Consider the following 19,852-nt stretch of genomic DNA (forward strand, 5'->3'; position numbering starts at 1 on the left):
AGAGAGAGATCACAAGCAGCGGGAGTGGCAGGCAGAGGGAGAGGGAGAAGCAGGTTCCCTGCTGAGCAGGGAGCCTGATGGATGTGGGGCTCAATCCCAGGACCTGGGATCATGACCTGAGCTGAAGGCAGATGCTTAACCAACTGAGCCATCCAGGTGCCCATGGATGTTTGTAATTTTACAGCCGGATACAATTGTATGAAAAAATTTTCCAGCTGAACATTGGCAATACTGAATAAAATAAATATTGAAAATCATGTTCAAGTCAAATTTCTGTAAAAATACCTATAAGTTTTTTTAATTTTTTAAAAATTTTGTTATGTTATGTTAATCACCATACATTACATCATTAGTTTTTGAAAAATACCTGTAAGTTTTATAGAGATAGATACAGACAGATATGGATATGCATATGAATACAAATTTGGACTTGGGTTAGACATAGATATGAATAACATCTATAACTATATAAATATAGATAGTACAATATATACATGTGAATATATATATTATGAAGCTGCTAGTATTTATCAACCTATCTGTCATCAATCTGTTAGTTGATTGCATGCTGTCTTTTATCCTTTCTTTTGACTATAACTAACTTCTTAACTTCAGGAAAATCTAATAATTTCTCAATATATGTCCATATCATAATGTTATTGTTTTTGGGATCAAATTAGTCTGAGACATTAGACTAAATAAAACAGGATAATAACTGGAAATGACTTTTCAATACATGAATTAGAAAATTATAAATGGATTATTATCAGTTTAATTCCCCAGATATTTCACAATGCCTACAAATTAAAAATTTATTTAATTTTAATAATTTCTTTGATCATTGTATTTAATGATACACATATATTATATATACCATTTATTTTGTTGTTAGCTAGTTAGAACATATTAAATTGCTTGTTAATACTCTTATAAAGAAAGAATAGACCACCGTGTTCTGAAAACAGCTCCCCACAATGCAGCCTCAACAGAGCTTCCCAGTATAATTCAATGTAATTCAACCATAAAGCCTAAGAAGGTTAGTTAGCTTCTAGAAAACTTCTAGGTTTTTGTAAACACTTTGTCATTCTTTTCCTTCAGGCTTTTTGATCAAATTGTCTTGCCTCTCTTAACTAATCCTAAAATTTTTTAAACACTCATAATTTGCAGATTAAAAGCACCCACCAGACACTATCTTCATATTAGTCAGTTAGAATTGATCCCCTTCTTCTTCCTACCTCACCACCCTATTCAAGGTCTTTCTTCATTTTGTTTTTTATAGCAGGTCATTTATGTGAATGTTCACTTTTACCGATAGTCCATGAAAGTTGAAAATTCTATTGGGACGCCTGGGTGGTGGGTGAAGCATCTGCCTTTAGCTCACGTCATGATCCCAGGGTCCTGGGATTGAGCCCCGCATCTGGCTTCCTGCTCAGCGGGGAGCCTGCTTCTCCCCTTCTCTCTCCCTCTGCCTCCCTCTCCCTCCGCCTGCAGCTCCTCTTGCTTGTGAGCTCTCTCTCTCTGACAAATAAATAAAATCTTAAAAAAAAGAGAAAATTCTATCCGAGGCATCTTGCATCAATATACTTTCTAGCACTGGGCTTCGCACACACTGAACATGCAGTATATTTTGTGAAGTCAGATTGCATTCACTTGCACTGAAGAAGCTTGCACTCCAGGGACTCCCCTGATGTAGGCCTGAGTCCCTGCACAGACTTCACTGCTATCCTGACTCCTCTATGCTTTCTTCCGTAAGGGATCCCAGGGGGATTATTACTCCCAGAACTTTTAAAGGGGACCCCCCCCTTGGTGAATTTTTCAATCCAGTAAACACTCAGGTTAGAAGTAATTTTGATGTATTTTTTTCTTAAAACCCAGGAAGGCTGCAGGAAGTACAGTTTGAGAATTCAATTAGGAGTCTGTAAAAAATGGGAAACTTTAAAAATGAACAATAACAAAAAAAGAGAGTAAAGTGGTAGATTTTGTGATAGCTGAAAAGTGAAAGTGTGGTTATTTTAATGACTATTTCTCTGATGCCAGTTTTGTTTTGGTGAATCTGGAGTCTTTGAAGGATACATAGTAGGAGCTATGCATAAAGGAAGAAACTAGAGGTACATTTACTGCAATTGAGGTGAAAGAAGGAGTATGAAAGCATAGAGAAATCCCAGGTCCTAAAGTAAATCTGAACATAAAGGAAACAGACTTCGCGAGATGGGGGTATGTGTGTGTATGCGTGTGATATATACATACATTACACATATATATACACACATACACATACACTTACATACATGTTTGTGTGTGTGGTATATTTATACTCATAGATATATGTGTATACATAGTTTTACTCATATACACAGCCATAAGTATATGCTCATATATAAACACACACCATATATATAATTAAATACAAATATTTTTCTATTTTAGTAGTACATGCTTCTTAAGTAGAGGCAAACATAGAAAGTTTTAAGACAAAAGTGGTGCAGATGACTAGTGAAGGAGTAAGGCGTTCTCATTGGGAATTTGTACAAAGCGTTACCAGTGCCTAAAAGCAAGCCAGGTTCATTATTGCAGAGAGTGCAAGAGGACTAGGAATGGATTTGCTCAAAATCATAAGTTCTTGCCACACCCTCCCTACCACACCCCTAGTTGTCCCAGACCCTTTGATCACCATTGGTTCCGCTCTGGGGAACAGAGCAGTTTGCAGTGCATCCTGGATGTGATGCAGAGACTCTCTTGTCTTTAGTTTCCACTAAAATCCAGCAGGCTGAGTATTAGGCTTACTTGATAAATAATTGGGAGTATTTTGCTACCTTAATCTGAAGTGAGTCAGTGAGCATTTTGCCCCTTTTATATGGTGATAGTACAAATATAGCAACTTTCTTTCACTTTGGAGACAATATCCAAGAAGCCCCAGACTATTGAACACTCAGAAACCAAAGTAGCAAGTCCCTAAATTTCATGAGGTTTACTATGTATTCTTTGTCACATATATGATTTACCAAGGCATGCATACATAGTACTTGCGATTTCTCAATCACCAGATCTATAAGCTTGATGACACAGTGTTGTGGACCAGCATGATGTCCTGTGACATACAAAGACAGTAGAAATTCTTGTAGATCAGATTATGTGGGGAGCAAGAGAGCTCCGATAGACTCAAAGCAAGATAGTAACGGTGTACTGCTTTCCTTGCTAACTGGTAGAGGAGACAGGCCCAAATGAATGCTGTGTACTAGAAGCCAGAAGCTGTGTTGATTTGTTCCATTAAAGAGATCATATCTGGAATAGCAGCTGCAATTGCAGTTATGACCTGATTAAGTTTAAGATAATTCTGTCTTTCTCAAATATTCATCTGTCCTCTAAGTCATATAGTTGATACACCCTTTGACTAAAACAAAAGCAGGCCCTTGGTAAAGTGGTAAGTTCAGATTTTAACCAATAATATGTTATTGCAATAAGGAAGTGGGTCAGCATGATTTGAACTCAACTTCAGTTTGTACAGAGGTGAATGGATGTTTTAAAGGGAGAATGGGAGTAGGGAAGGGAGCAAGGGAAGGCTCAGGATCAGGAAATGACAAGTGACAGTGGGTTGGTTATTATACATGCATTTAGGCCCACTGGCAATTATGGAAGTTTGGATTCTATTCTCTCAGTTCTTTTTTTTTAAGATTTTATTTATTTATTTGAGAGAGAGAATGAGAGCACATGAGAGGAGGGAGGGTCAGAGGGAGAAGCAGACTCCCTGCTGAGCAGGGAGCCCGATGTGGGACTTGATCCTGGAACTCCAGGATCATGACCTGAGCCGAAGACAGTCGCTTAACCAACTGAGCCACCCAGGCACCCTATTCTCTCAGTTTTTCCTAATGATTACATTCCCAAGGAATGGCTTTCAGGTCCTTGAGAAAGACACTCCTAAATTGTAGGAGATACATATACATTTCAAAGAGGCAGAGAAAGGATTCACCATTGTAAGCCTTTTTTAGTAAGTACCCTCAGAAAGGATGATCAGGGGCTTATCTGTCAGGTGTTGGCTAAAACAAGCAGTACATTTTTGCCGTAGCATTGAGCTATGCTAATGTGGGAGAAAGGGAGTGAATGAAGTCATTTGTGCTGAGTGTCTGTAGTTTTTATAGGACAAGGTTGAGGCCCAGTTGAGAAAGGGACTCAGAGGAGTCTGGCTAGTGTTTAGTCAGGGAGAAAATCTTATGTCATTTTAAGACTTGTACAGAAATTATCACCTCTAAATTTTTCAAATCTTTTGATTGCGGCACAAATCTTTGTGATTCCCTGGGATTTATTATTGCTTTTCTTTTACTCTTTCAGTAGGGAGAGGTAGTTTCAGGTGTTTCTGCATGGCCCTAACTTCCATAATACCTCTTGACTAATGGAATAAGGAGCCAAAGTAAGGACACTGTCAGTTGCCAAGTATGTCTATTTGAACGATCCATTGACAGAAACTGGGGAAATAAGCACAGCTATGGATATTTACACCCTTGGACCCATTTTAATTGGAAATCAATCTAGAACATTCTTTCATACTTGATACCCTTAAGATTCACTCTGCTTGGTGGCCATGGTGGCTTTGGAGTCTCTAGGAATTAATACCATTTCAGAACGAGTGCCTAGTATTTTCTTTCCAAAGTCTGGGTATTCCCCTTTGCCTCAATCTTAACTCATCCAAACCAAAGGTCTTTGTTCTCTTGGGGAATGCTAGGAGGCAGCTCTCAAAATTGGGTAAGAAACCATAACAATACAGATTAAGTCAGACTTAAAAAAAAAGCCACATGTTTAATCAATACCCATAGGGGCTCAGAGAAAATAATGGCTTTTTTTTTTTTTTTTCTGCCCTCTCATTCTTGTAGGAGTGCTTCTTTGTGGCATAATTTAATCTGGCATGGAGTTGTGGGAAATGTATTTCCCTGACCTGCCTTTCAGGAACCAGGTGGGGATGATTCAGTATTGAAAACAGATAATTTTGCTTATTCCTTTTGTATCTGTTTTACCTTCGTATAATGGTAAAGAGGTTGACCCAACTATTTAATTAATCACCACATGTTTCCAATTTAAGATTGGAAAATGAGTCTTTTCGATTCTTGGAATTCTAACATTATAGATCCTTCATGGTTGGGCTCATACTCACCTCCTGAGGTCTCTTTTCTTTTTTTCATCCTTGTGTGGACCTGACTTCATAGCTTTACTAAGCTACCTGCATTTCTCCGATTGTAGTACGAGCGTCCCTGTGTCTTTAACTTTGGCCTAGAGGGAGTTTTCCTCCTTTGTTTGGCCAAACTCTTGCATATCAGAGTTCAGTACCCATAACAGAGTTCACCTACTGTTTGAAAACATCTCCCCAGGTCTCATGTCCAGGCAACTAGTTTATCTTCCTATTGACCTTTGCCAAAGTTCATTGTATATGTCTATGAGACATGCAGTTATGTTGCTTTATAACTGCTTATATATCCATTTCTCCCACTTGACTCTGAGCTTATTTAGAGTAGGGAACTCACCGTTTGTCTTTGTACTCAAGGTAGGAAGCATAGAACCTGCCAAGATGTAATACCTCTGTAATTTCTTTACCTTTATTTATATGAGGCAACTATTGTGGTGTGGTAAAAATTCTGAATCTCCAGTATTTCTAACTGTGTCATTCAGATTCACCTGTTTAACAATCCAGTACAGGACTATTGGGAGCAAACAGCATACTTCTATGTTCATAAACAACATTGACATTTGGTATTTGTAACCTGGTGTACCTCCCCCTTCTTTTAGATTCTGTTTGCTGAACTATTGGGAATCAACCATTTTGTGAACATTGCAATGTTCTTTGTGAACCTTGAAGAAGTCCCACCCACATCTGATGAAAATGTCACTGTGATGGAGACAACTTTCAACAACATTCCTGTCCGTGTCTATGTGCCAAAACGAAAGCCAGAGAGACTAAGAAGGGCCTTATTTTATGTTCATGGTGGTGGTTGGTGTTTGGGGAGTGCTGGTATGTGCTCCTTGTTAAATAATCTCAATTTGTCATATAGCATGTATTTTATTAAGATGTTGACTTCACATATCAAGAAGATATATCTGATAAACATCCCAGAAAATATAACACTTCAGCTGTCTGAAATTCATTTCTTTGGAGCTATGTTAGTTTAAAGGAATTATTTCAGATCTCTTTCTGAAAGGGAATAGTGATTTGCTGTAGCAAATCTCAGGTCAGAAGAAAAAGTGTTTCATGAGCTTAGACATTTATTCTTAAACTTGTTAACTGCAGAAATGATGGAATGTTGTAATGAAAACCAAAATGAAGTACATGGGATAGTGGATGAGAAATGAGGAAATGGAGATGATGACTCAAGTCTTTCATTCAGCTTAGATAAGAAAGAAATGAGAAAGGTGCTAGTTGGAAAAGAAGCCCAGAGTTGAGTAAGGGTATTTTATCTTGATTTTATATAAAAATATATATATATTTTGTTGACTGCAAAGGAAACAGCCAACAAAACAAAGAGGCAACCACAGAATGGGAGAAGATATTTGCAAATGACACTACAGACAAAGCGCTGATTTCCAAGATCTATAAAGAACTTCTCAAACTCAACACCCAAAAAACAAATAATCAACTCAAAAAATGGGCAGAAGACATGACCGGACACTTTTCCAAAGAAGACCTACAAATGGCTAACAGACATATGAAAAAATGTTCATCATCATTAGCCATCAGGGAAATTCAAATCAAAACCACATTGAGATACCACATTACACCAGTCAGAAGGGCAAAAATGGACAGGGAAAGAAACAACAAATGTTGGAGAGGTTGTGGAGAAAGGGGAACCCTCTTACACTGTTGGTGGGAATGCAAGTTGGTACAGCCACTTTGGAAAACAGGGTGCATGTGCCTCAAAAAGTTAAAAATAGAGCTACCCTATGACCCAGCAATTGCACTCCTGGGTATTTACCCCAAAGACCCAGATGTAGTGAAAAGAAGGGCCATATGCACCCCAATGTTCATAGCAGCAATGTCTGCAATAGCCAAACTGTGGAAATAGCCGAGATGTCCTTCAACAGATGAATGGATAAAGAAGATGTGGTCCATATATACAATGGAATATTAGCCATCAGAAAGGATGAATACCCAACTTTTACATCAACATGGATGGGACTGGAGGAGATTATGCTAAGTGAAATAAGTCAAGCAGAGAAAGTCAATTATCGTATGGTTTCACTTATTTGTGGAACATAAGGAATAACATAGAGGACATTAAGAGAAGGAAGGGAAAAATGAAGGGGGGGAAATTGGAGGGGGAGATGAACCATGAGAATCTCTGGACTCTGGGAATCAAACTGAGAGTTTTAGAGAGGAGGGAGGTGGGGCGTGGGTTAGCCCGGTGATGGGTATTAAGGAGGGCACATACTGCATGGAGCACTGGGTGTTATATGAAAATAATGAATCGTGGATCACTACATCAAAAACTAATGATGTATTGTATGGTGACTAACATAACATAACAAAATTAAATTAAATTAAAAATACATATATATTTCAGTTTATTTTGTGCATTTTTAATGTTTATATAAATATATGAAATATGTAATATTTTAATGTATATAATGTTGCTGTATATAATGTAAAATTTTATGTTTTATTTTGTCTATGTATAAATATTTATTTTATATTATATGCATTTTATATTTACAAAGAGAGATCTATGAACATGTTTATAAACTGAAGGTAAAGATGGCAGTTAATATAAATATGCTGGAGAAATGGGGGGTAGCTGGAGGATGGAATGAGGTTTGCCTGATCTAGAGGATATAAGAAGAAATTGGACTTAGTGCAGAGGAGAAGTATTAGCAACACCTAGGAGGAGAAACACACTTTCTCTGTAACAGGAGAAAAAGAGGTGTTGATGGGTATTGATATAGACTGGAAACGTAAATCAGAGCAGTAAAGGGTATGATCCTGTCTATCGTCTTCTATAAATACAGACAGTAAAGTCATTAGCTGGCGATGAAGTGAGGTTTCTAAGGCAAAATCTGACTATGCTATGCCTCAGTCCATTTCCATGAGTCCCTGCTGCCCAAAGCACTTCTTTAAAAATCCTTTTGTCAAAGTATTATTAAAGAATGGGAGTATGCTTACCAAGATAAAGGAATTAAATAAGAATAAGCCCTGAAACAAAATGGTATTTTCCTGATGTTTTTTATTTTATATTAAAAAGACATAACAATTTATGTTCTAATTCAAAATATAAGAATGACTTCTTATAGTAAATGTTAAATAAAAGCTTAAAACTTAGTGTGTATTTGATATTTTAAGAATATTCAGCACCTGACTTTGGAATCATTTCAAAATAATATCTACTCTTCTTTTCATGGCCCACATGATTTAACGTTTGTGACAACTACATATTCTGATACTTCCCCCGTAACACTTTATGATTTCTCCCTCCTCTCATTACTGGCAAATTCTATTTCATCTTACTTATTTGCAAAAGGGAGCATTTACCCAAGCCTACTCATCCCCACTCCACACACATGCCCACCACCCCCCGCCCACAGAAAACACAGTTTTTTTCTTGTCTGCCTAGAAAATGTGAATATATAAATCAGGTTTTAGCTTTCCCTACTTCTTTTCTTTATCTTTCTCTGGCGGTTTTGATAAAGTCAAGTACTATTTCCATACAACTACCTCCCCATTAAAACAGCTCATATTTTGCATCGCTGCCCTCTGCTTTATGCCTGCCCCTCCCTGCCCCTGTCCCTAGTAGATTGTGACTTACTGAAAGCCAGGGAGTTAGTATGTATGTGTTTACTCTTTCAACACCTAATGCCTGCTGAATGAAGGGAGAAGAGATTAATCTCAAAAAGAATGAAATTTGGTTTAAATTATCCAGTGTGAAAATGTGGGGAAGGACAAGAACGCTGACAATACATATGTAAAAGGATCACTGAGCAGAATAATTCATGTTCTATAGCTATGATGAGATGAAATCTTAGAAAAATTTTTCCCAGAACATTTCAGTGAGGAGAAAAGGTATAGGGATAAGCTTTCTGCTGATGGAAACACTTGTCAATTCATTTGTCAGTTTCTGATTTATTTTCTTTTATTTCAGCTTTGTTTGGTTATGACTTCCTGTCAAGACAGACAGCTGATAGACCTGATGCTGTTGTCATTTCAGCCAAGTAAGAAGACCGTTGATTTGTCTGAGTTTTGGCCAGATGCCTTATACAGTAAGATGCTCTCAGTTGTCTTGGTTGTTCTCGGTTATGCTGGAAGTGTTTCAAATGAAATTGAGAGGGTGAGAATAGGGAAAGTGATCTTGACATGACCAGAAAAGAGTTAGAGTAAAAAGAGTTGTATAGTTAGGTCAAACAGGGATCAAAAACAGGAAGTCAAAACATTGTTACAATAAAATTAAACTACTGCATCTTAGGGACAAACGACCTCTGCTGGATTTCTAACCTACTCCTTTTATTTCGGGAGGCTCTCCACATAGGGCTTAAACTCACGACCTTGATATCAAGAGTCAGAGGCTGACTGAGCCACCCAGGCACCCCTAGCTTACTCGTAATTAGCTAAGTAAGATGAAGGCTTTGGAGTCAGAGAATCAGTTTCAAAGCCTGGTTGTAGAACTAATTGGATGACTTTGTGGCAGCTAAATATCATTTTAGCTCAGTTTTCTCAGATATAAACTGGGAATCATATAATATTTTCTATATCATAGACTTATTTTAAGGATTAAGTGACAAAATGCATTTAAAGCAATGAGTAGAGTGTATTTCATGGTACAATCCTTCATTAAATGCAATTAGTCACCAAATAACATATAGGAATACAGGCAAAATCTATTCTCAAAAAACATTCTAGATTAATAATTAATAAAGAAAGCAAGCCCAATGGGAATAAATAGAAAAATGAAGAAACTATGAAAAAAAATCCATAATAGTGACTGCATGCCAACTTGGTTATTACATTAAGCTGGAATATTATAATTCCTAAGCTTTGTTTGCTATTTATTGGTCAGTAATGAAGCATAATGCTTACAAAGAAAATAACATTCTGGTAAAAGTTTATTTAAAGGAAATGATCACTTCTTTTTTTCTTAAGTCTAATCCAAGTTTTACATTCAAGCCTTTACTTGTGGAAAATGTAAAAATTTGTAAAGCTTTCATATCAAGCATTATCATAAGAATGAAGTTTGTCTTTGGATTCATAAAGACCCCAAATACCAGGTTTGCTACAGAAAATTTTTCTACGTTTGGTTTTTAGGGTTAGAGTATGTCTCCTGCTCTACACGGATGCACATTTTTTAATGAAAAATAATTGACTTAAAAAACATTGTTATTCTGCTCACAGCTACAGACTAGCACCCAAATATCGCTTTCCAAATCACTTTGAAGACATATAATGCACTAAAGTGGTTCTTGCGCCAAGATGTTCTTGACAAATATGGTGTGGATCCTGAAAGGATTGGTATTTCTGGAGAAAGCGCTGGAGGGAATTTAGTGGCAGCAGTGACTCAACAGGTACGTTGCTTAGGTTTGCTTCTTTTAAAAAAATATTTTACACTTAAATATCTATTTCAAACATTAACATATCAAAGCAATTATGTTATGTTAATATGTTAGAAATTAGAGATACGTACAGATAAATATTAGAGAACATTTATATCCTGAGTGCTTCTATTCCTACATTCTGCCAGATTTTTTAAAAAGTTTTATTTATTTATTATGTATTTTAGAGAGAGAAGGAGAGAGCATGTGGGGGGTAGGTGCAGAGGGAAAGGGAGAGAGAGTCTTTTTTTTTTTCACTTTGAAAATGCTTTAATGGTGGTAGACTATACACCATGTAATCTCAAGACAGGAAGAAAAGCGACTGGACTCACACAGTGAGACACGGCTATCGGAGAACAGGTTGTGAGTGAACAGAGTTCACAGGGCTTCCATGCTTTACTGGGTACCAGACAGGTCTAGGCCCTCTCCTTTTCAAAAGTGCCCTCCTCCTCAGCTGTGGCATCCTGGTGCTGCTGGTATTCAGACACAAGGTCGCTCATGTAGCAGGGAGAGAGAGTCTTAAGCAGACTCTGTGCTGAGTGCAGAGCTTGATGTGGGACTCGATCTCACAATCCTGAGATCACGACCCTGAGATCACAACTCTGAGATCACAACCTGAGCCAAAACCAAGAGTCAGACACTTAACTAACTGTGCCACCCAGGTGCCCCTACATTCTGCCAGATTTTTTAAAAAAATAAAATGATAAAATACTCTTTTCAGATCATTGGTTTAAACATAATTAATATGGTCAGCTGAGCGCCACACTATTTTGTTTTATTAAGGGTGGTATTTGTGAAACAATAAATGATACCATCACCATCGCTACAGAATCAGATTAATCCAGCATCCTTCATGGAGTATACTAAAACTTGCACGAAAACTGTTATCAGAATTCTTAATTTGCCTATAGACAAAAAATGTTAGCAGGTTTATGGATACTGTTTACTTGCAGAAGGAATTATAATTTTCAGAAATCAACCATCACACTATTTCTATGACACTTAGCTAAAACTGGGCATCTATTGGCTATCAATTTAAAGTGACACATAATCATAATTAGTCTAATAGTGAGTAAAAGTGTTTTTGATGTTGTTATCCGACCTAAGAAATAAACCAGGCACTGATGGCTTCGACGCTGTGTTCCTGTATGAAAAAAGAATTGCTTGTAGATTTACAAATGAATGTTTGCAATTCAGTAACTAACTCTAATCATAAATATTGCACATAAATTTATTATACAATCAAACAAAACTTGCTGTTGATTTTGTTGATTGTATTTAAAAGTATATGAATTTTGGCTATTGGTAACTTCAGAATAACCTTCTCATGATTTGTAGGCAAAGGAAAGATATAAATTTTGTGATTTGTTACAAATATACTGCAGAACAGATATCTGCTACTTCCCAGAAATTAACTTCTATATTGTGTAGTCATTGTCACTCTGAGAGGTATCTTGAGGCAGTACAAAGGGCACATCAGGAAACATGGATTTTTGAAGCTAAAGAAGTGTCCAGCTCTATGACCTTGGACAAGCCACCTAATCTTTTCAAGCATCAATTTCTTTTTACTGTGTTGCATAATGAACCCTTCCTCATATGGAGTTTAGACTCCTATAGTGGTGAACCAATGAATTCAGACCCATAATTATTAAAAATCTGGTTAAAATATCTTATACTATTCTGGAGAGCATTAAACTAATAATAAAATATGAGAAGTTTCTAGGCCAAAAAGTTTTTTAAGGCTACAACACACACACACACACACACACACACACACACACACACACCACAAACATAAGCCTAGCACTCAATGTCCTCTCTGCTCTAATGGTATATGCCAATCAAAAGAAAACTGTTCAACCAAGGTGAGCTAGGGAGTTGAAGTCAAGTTCCAGGGCCATCCAAAAATGGTGACAATTATGAAGTACTTCTAACTTTAAGTGAGGCCCAGAAGAGATATGGTCTCACTGTCAGGGTAAATGTGATATAGAACAAACCTCATATGCATTTGGAGCCCTGCTTCACATCACCTGGATGGAATAGGGAAATTTCAGTCCTTGAACTTAAGTTAGTGTGAACAGTTGATAATCAAGTATACTAGACAGAAATGTATAAAAATACTCCCTGGAGAAATGTGGTGTCATTATAGATTTCAAATTATTCCTGCAAACATTTTTGAAATCAGTATCCAGCATGGAATAAAGCATATCCAGGCAAACAAGTAAACAAGAAACAATGAAGGAAAGCAAGCAGAATCAACAGACAACAGAAAGACACTTTACAAAATTCAGATACTGCAGTTATCAGCCAGAATATAAAATAATTATCCTAATTTCTTCAATTAATTCACAACCATGATTGCAAATTTCAGCAGAAAAAATTTTGAAAAACAAAAATTCCAAAACTAAAAATGAAATTATCAAAATAAAAACTTTATGAATTGTTTAAGTGATTTTACATAGCTAAGAGATCATTTATAAGCTGAAAGATGAGTCATATGACCTATGGATGACTCTGCAAAATGAAGCATGGATAGATAGAAAAATACAAAAGATATAAAAAAGATAGAAAATACAAAAGAGAAGATAAGAAAATCCAATACTTTTTAAATGTTATGCCAGAAGCAAAGGGGAAAGAATGGGAGAAAGGAATACTTAAAAATATAGTAGGGCATTGTGCAGAGCTGATGAAAGATATCAAGATACAGATAAAAGAAGCTCCATGAATCTTGAACATACTTTTTTAAAAGATTAAAAATAAATAAATAGAGAGAAATCTACATGTAACACAGCAAGGTGAAAGTATAGAAAACCAACAACACAAAATTAAAAAAAAGAAATAGAGGGGTGCCAGGCTGGCTTAGTTGGTAAGGCATACAACTCTTGATCTTGGGGTTGTGAGTACATTGGGTATAGAGATTATTTTTAAAAATTTTTTAAAAATCTGAAAAAATGAAATAGAGGAAATCTCAGAGAAAAAAAGAGTGCCTTCACAGAAGTGCAAGTCATACTGACAGCTTATTTCTCAATAGCGAGAATGTAATTTCCAAGTTAGTGGAATATTATCAAAGTGCAGCAATTTTTACTGTCAACCAAATCCTATGGTGCACAAAAATATTACTTACAAATAAAGGAGAAATATGGTGCACAAAAATATTACTTACAAATAAAGGAGAAATAAAAGCATATTCAGAAAAAACAAAACTAAGAAAACTGCTATTAATGGAACACGGTAAAAGATGGTTTAAATAAATATTTCAGACAGAATGAAAATGCAGATAAAAGTTTATGATACAGGAAGAAGCAAAAAGCAAGAATGTGGTAAGGTGTGCGTAAATCTTAAACTTGGATAGTTTAAAATAATAAGATATATAGAGTTAAAGTATAAGAAAAACAAACCATAAGTTCAAGATTGGAGGGGAGGGCAGATTTTAAGTCTTTTAAGCTCTTTTTATTATCTAAGAAGAAATAAAGACTTAGAATTGGCCTTTGATAACTTCATTTGTTTTTGAGACGTTACGAATACACGTTATAATTCTTAGGGTAATCATTTAAAGAATAAAAATAGGGTATAACTTATAAACTATGACAGGAAAAAAATAGAATAATTAAAAGGTCAACCAATCTGAAAGAAGTCAAAAATAGAGAAAACAGAAAAGAAGGATTCACAAAATAAGGTAGATCAAAATCAATTTTTTTTGTAATTAGAGTAAATAGTAGTCTAAATAATCTGATTGTAGGACCAAGATTGTCAGATTAGAAAGCAGAAAATCTGAAAGTAAATGGATGGAAAATGTATAACCTGAAATAACATCTAAAAGAATTGCCGGTAGATTAAGAAGATCACATCATTACAGAAAAGGTTAAACCACCAGGAAAATATAATAACTCTAAATCTGTAAGAAGAAAATATTAACAGAACTACAGGGGAAGACACACATGTTCAAAACCACAATGAGAGATTTAACAATACTTCTTTCGGTAATTAAGAAAAGCAGGCAATAATAATAATAAGGGTATAGAGGCCTGGAATAATGATCAATACATTTAACTCCATGGACCTATAAAAAACAGGGAAACAAGCAAATACATGTGATCATTTTAAAAAATTGACAAAGTACTGGTCCATAAAGCAAGTCTCAAAAAAAAGTCACAGAATTTAAATCACACATTTGGACTATTAACCACAGTGCAATGTGGGAAATCAATAGGAAAAAGGCAAATAAGAAAATGTCCTTCTTGGTATGGAAATTTAAAAAAATACATTAAGTACCTAATAGTGACCCATTATTTAATAGAATAGATATCTTACATATGTTCCCCACATTCAGAACAATATTTTTAGGAAATTGTACTTCCTCAAGCATAGATTGGAAAAGAAGAAAGGTTGAAATAAGCATCTGACTCAAGAAAAAAAATAGAAGGAAGATAATAGTAATGGCAAGAACAGAAATTATGATATTCAAACAGGCTAGAAGTAAAGATGAACAAAAAGCAAAAAGTTAATTCTTTGAAAGAACTAATAAAAATTTTAAATCTCTGGAAAGACAAATGAAGAAGAACAAAGTCAGACATAAATAATTAACATCAGGATTGGAAAAGGGACAATGCTGCAAGCCCTTCAATATGAAAAAGAATTAGGCTTTGATGAGTTAAGAATGAACATTGTAGTCTTTGAAAGACAAATTTTGAAAAACTTTGAAGTTAAAAAATATTTAATAATATTTAAACTCAATAGACAAAGTCCAAGAAAGATATAACTTGCAAAACAGACACAAGAAGAAATGAAAATCTGAGCCATTTTATAACCATTGAACAAATTAAATCAGTAATAAAAACAGTCCTGGTAAGGAACCTTGCTGGCAATTTACATCAAACATCAAGGAGAAATCTCTCAAAATAAATACAAAATATTCCAGAGAATAGGAAAACATTGTACACTCTTTTTAATTATTTTTAGAGAAGAATGGTCTTTATGACTAATTTAACAGGAACAGTTTCAGGAAGGAAAACAATGGGCTAAGATATTACTATCATGAATAAAGTATTAGAAAAAATTTATATATACTATATATACATATACATACACACACACATATATATATATACTTGTATATATATACACATAGACCATGACCAAGTTGCTAATAATGCAAGGAAAAGCATATTTGATAAAAATAAGTGAATTTCACCACATTAATAGATAAAGGAAGCAGAATCATATATATCTTACTAGGTACAGAAAAAGCATTTAGTAAAATTCACAATAACAATTATTGGTTCCCTGAGAATAGATGGAAAGTCCTTAGCCAGATAAACTACGTTGATTAAATGGTATAATTTTAAAGAAATACACACTATTGAATTCCATAGAATGAAGGATGAGAAGGAAGATGGGTGTGCAGTCCTACTGGGGAGGAAGGGTGTGTGGTCCGCTCAGGGTATATGGGAAACTCCCGACCCTTAAACATAGTTATATTTTACATTTTTGTTTTAGGAAGTTCTATACTTGATTTTATGTGTATTATATTTAAGTACAAAGACAGTTTTTTTTAAATATATATGTTCAAAGATTTTTAGCTACCTGTCAAGTTCTATTTATTGGCGAAATACAAAATATTTTTGTATTTCTTCTTAACTCAATCTAAAATCAGCCACCTGTTAGCTACTTATTTAATTACTACCACACTTCTACTAATGTAAACAGTGTTCTTCATACTAGATATTGAGCTAAATGGAATGTGGTAATCTTACATGAGATAAAACCCTGAAATGATTATTTAAATTCAGTACATTTTTCCAACATAAAACAATTATTTTTACATAAAACAATCTGGTAATGGACTTATAAATATTTTATTTTACTAACTAGATCTAATTACTAACTGTGCTTTAAAGGCAATGAAAAAAACAGTGCTGCCATTTGCTTTTGCTAGTGTGTGTGTGTGTGTGTGTGTGTGTAAAATGTCATCTGTATACCACAGGAAAAAATGTCAGAGTGCTCTCTTCCTTCAAGTCCATATTAAGTTTTAAGAAATAGACTTCAATTTAGACATTATACTTCACTCTGAGAAGCATCAGAGTACATATAGCTTTAATAATAACTATTTGTGATCTATACTAGCGTATCTCAAGTTTTTGCATTCATGAAAATAACCTGAGAAACTTGTTAAAATGCAAATTGCTGGTTTCCTCCCTAACTGACTTAGTAAGTCTGGGTGAGGACCCAAGAATTTGAATTTCTAACAAATCCTCAGATGATGCATATGCTCGTGGTCCAGGGACCACACTCTGAGAAGTGTGGGTATTATGAGCACTGGGTATTATATAAGACTGATGAATCACAGACCTGTACCCCTGAAACAAATAATACATTATATGTTAATTAATTGAATTTAACTAAAAAAATTTCAAAAAAGAAGTTAATTAACCTATGAGACACAATAGGCCATTTCAATGTTGCAAGACCAAGGAAATGTACATAAAAACATCTCCTAAACTGTAATGCTCAATATTACTGGTTTCCAAATATTTTTGGTCATGTATCTTCTTAATAAAAACCTTCTAGTATACCCCAAATATATGCATATTAATTTATGGATAAATTTGTGTTAATGCACTAATGTAATTTGAATATTTAAAAAACATAAATGTTAAAATGAATTAGACTTTTGCCTAGGATTTGTCTGTTTAGTATCAGAGCCAAATTAGAATTCCTAGTAATGTGATCTTTCCTTTAAATGTTAATGCCTGTTGATATAATAATAAATGTACATAAGTTTTTTACTCAAAAAGAAGTGTTTCCTCTGATTGCCATTCCTAGTTGTCAGGGTAGATATTTTGCTTTTTAATCACAGATTAGATGGTCTCTTTCTTCATCCATGAGGAAAGTAGTACAAATCAGTTTATATTCATGATTTAAGACATATCTAATATTCAATACAATATTGAAAATTAGAAAGTTCTTTTAGATATATTTTTTGTTGTTTCTGATTATCTTTTTGAGATTCTGGATTTATCCATATCAATATATTGTTTTTAAATAAAAATATCTTTTAAATGAAAATTACTCTTTGAGCAATTCATTTAAGTTATTTTCAGCTCATAGATGACCCAGATATCAAGATCAAACTCAAGACCCAGGCTTTAATTTATCCTGCCCTTCAGACTCTTGATATGGATTTACCATCATATTGGGAATGCTCACATTTTCCAACTCTGCCCAAATCAATGATGGTCAGGTTGTGGAGTGAATACCGAGGACAGATCACTTGCAAGAGCTATGCTCTTCAATCAACACGTACCAATGGTACATAATCTTGGTAATTTTGTGGAAGCACTGAGGAATGCAGCCTAGAACTAGTATGGTGGCTTCTCATAGCCACCAGAAATCAAGTCTTTACCTTTCTGCTCAACTATTATCAGACAGAAAGAGGTGTTGGATTTGGGATGGGAAAACCACAAACTTTCATTTCTGTTTTTATCAACAAAAACAAGAGCAGTCCTGGAAGCCTCACCTATATATTTCTCATTTTTTGTCTCATTTTACAAAACTGCATTTCATGTGGACACTGTGAGAATTGCTTGAGGAGTCATATTTTTTAACCTGGGCATATCATCTGTAACAAAGTTAATATTTTTTCAAGTAAAACCATAAGTGAGAAATGGATAAGCAACTGGCAGTCCACAAATTCTATGGGAGTAAATGGTTTAAATTATGTGTGAAAAATAGAAACATTTAGGGTCATATATTACAGAAGACAGATGTACGAATGAATCATACCTGTGGTTTCCAATGGAGCATCATTGGGTTATTTGTATACTCAGTTCGAGAGGGCTTTCTTTTTTCTTTTTTACTTGCATCTTGGTGTTTCACTCTTTTATCTTCTTTAAGCCACCTTCCCATCAATAAAAATAATATAAGTTAATTACTAGGTGGGGACATAATTTTAACTTGGAATTATAAGATACATTTAAACATGGACATGAGTTATGACACAATATACATTATTAAAACTACATAAATAATAATGATGCAGCAAATTGGTATTAATTGTACTGTGTTTTCCCAGAATTCCTGCCTGAGGATGTAGTTGTAGGGAACAATAACTAACAAAGGAACAGCAACAAAGGAATTCTGTTATTTCCCACAAATTAAATTTCTGGTACAAAAGTCCCTCCAGATTCCTACTTTGGTTTTTATATACCATAAAATAGGGTGAATAATTACAGATGTTCCTAACTTACCACGTGATTTCTTGGATTCCAGGTTGCCAGGACTGGCTATTTTAATTGCTCTTTACCCCTCTCTGCACATCAGTCATCACTTCCAATCACCCTCATTCCACACCCTAATTTCTGTAAGTCATTCCCTGTCCCTGATTCTGTCCTTTTCCCAACCTCTTCCCAATTTCTATCATCTTTCCACTGTGTTTTCTGGAATTCGTGGATCATCACGAGCAACATCCTGAAACTTTTATCTGTGCCTTTCATTAACTTTAATCTGAGATGCAGTACTTAATTGAGGACCATGCTTCCTGTATTCTTCTTCCCACATTAATCATACCATAGTAGCTGAACGTGTGGTAAGTGTCTTCCTTGATCATAATCTGTTGCTGCCAGACTATTCTGTCTCCCTCTGGCCTCCTGTCTCATGGTAGCAGACTGTATCACTAATTACCCTTCCATTATGGAGTCACTGCCTCTCATGTTTCAAAAATTTCAACTTTAAGCTTATGGTCACTACTTCAGTATTACAATTGGGGATTTCAAAATCTATGTAGGTAATATAACCAGCAACATGGACTTATTTGACTTGTGCTTCCCCGAATGATTTTGTCCTCTATTCTGCATAAACCAGTTTTCCTTATTATCATGCCTTAGACTTCCTTACTAACAAAAACTACACCTTATAATCTCAATATCAAATAAGCTACTGACTGTAACCTGCTGTCTTTTTAGGTCACTCCCACCAATACTTACGATTTCTACAATACTTGGATTATACCAGCATTTAAAATTCCTCATTCTGCTCTTATTTTCTCTTTATTTCTTACACAGATTAAGTTCTATAGTCATTATAATCCTCCCTTGCACACACACACACACCTACACAGATTAAGTTCTATAGTCATTATAATCCTCCCTTGCGCGTGCGCACACACACACACACACACACACCCCAGTTTCCATCTCTCTCATTCTCAATCACATTTTCTCCATCTATCTTTTTCCCTGAGATCTCAGTGGAGTGCTTCTGGTCCCAGGACTCAGGTCTCTTTTTTATCTGCATTTTCTTCTCT

The 19,852-nt window shown here is 35.1% G+C and overlaps 1 protein-coding gene across 1 annotated transcript; it reads left to right on the forward strand.

Annotated features, from left to right (window-relative positions):
- The first annotated feature begins 2,208 nt into the window (after positions 1 to 2,208).
- Positions 2,209 to 17,907, forward strand: LOC113915977 (arylacetamide deacetylase-like). The gene is given in 7 exon segments (XM_027581858.1): positions 2,209 to 2,214; positions 5,773 to 5,995; positions 9,111 to 9,180; positions 10,355 to 10,399; positions 10,401 to 10,524; positions 17,652 to 17,806; positions 17,808 to 17,907. Coding segments are annotated over 7 exon segments (723 nt in total).
- The last annotated feature ends 1,945 nt before the right edge of the window (positions 17,908 to 19,852 follow it).

The sequence above is a fragment of the Zalophus californianus genome, chromosome 1 (assembly GCF_009762305.2).
Source record: "Zalophus californianus isolate mZalCal1 chromosome 1, mZalCal1.pri.v2, whole genome shotgun sequence".
NCBI lineage: Eukaryota > Metazoa > Chordata > Mammalia > Carnivora > Otariidae > Zalophus > Zalophus californianus.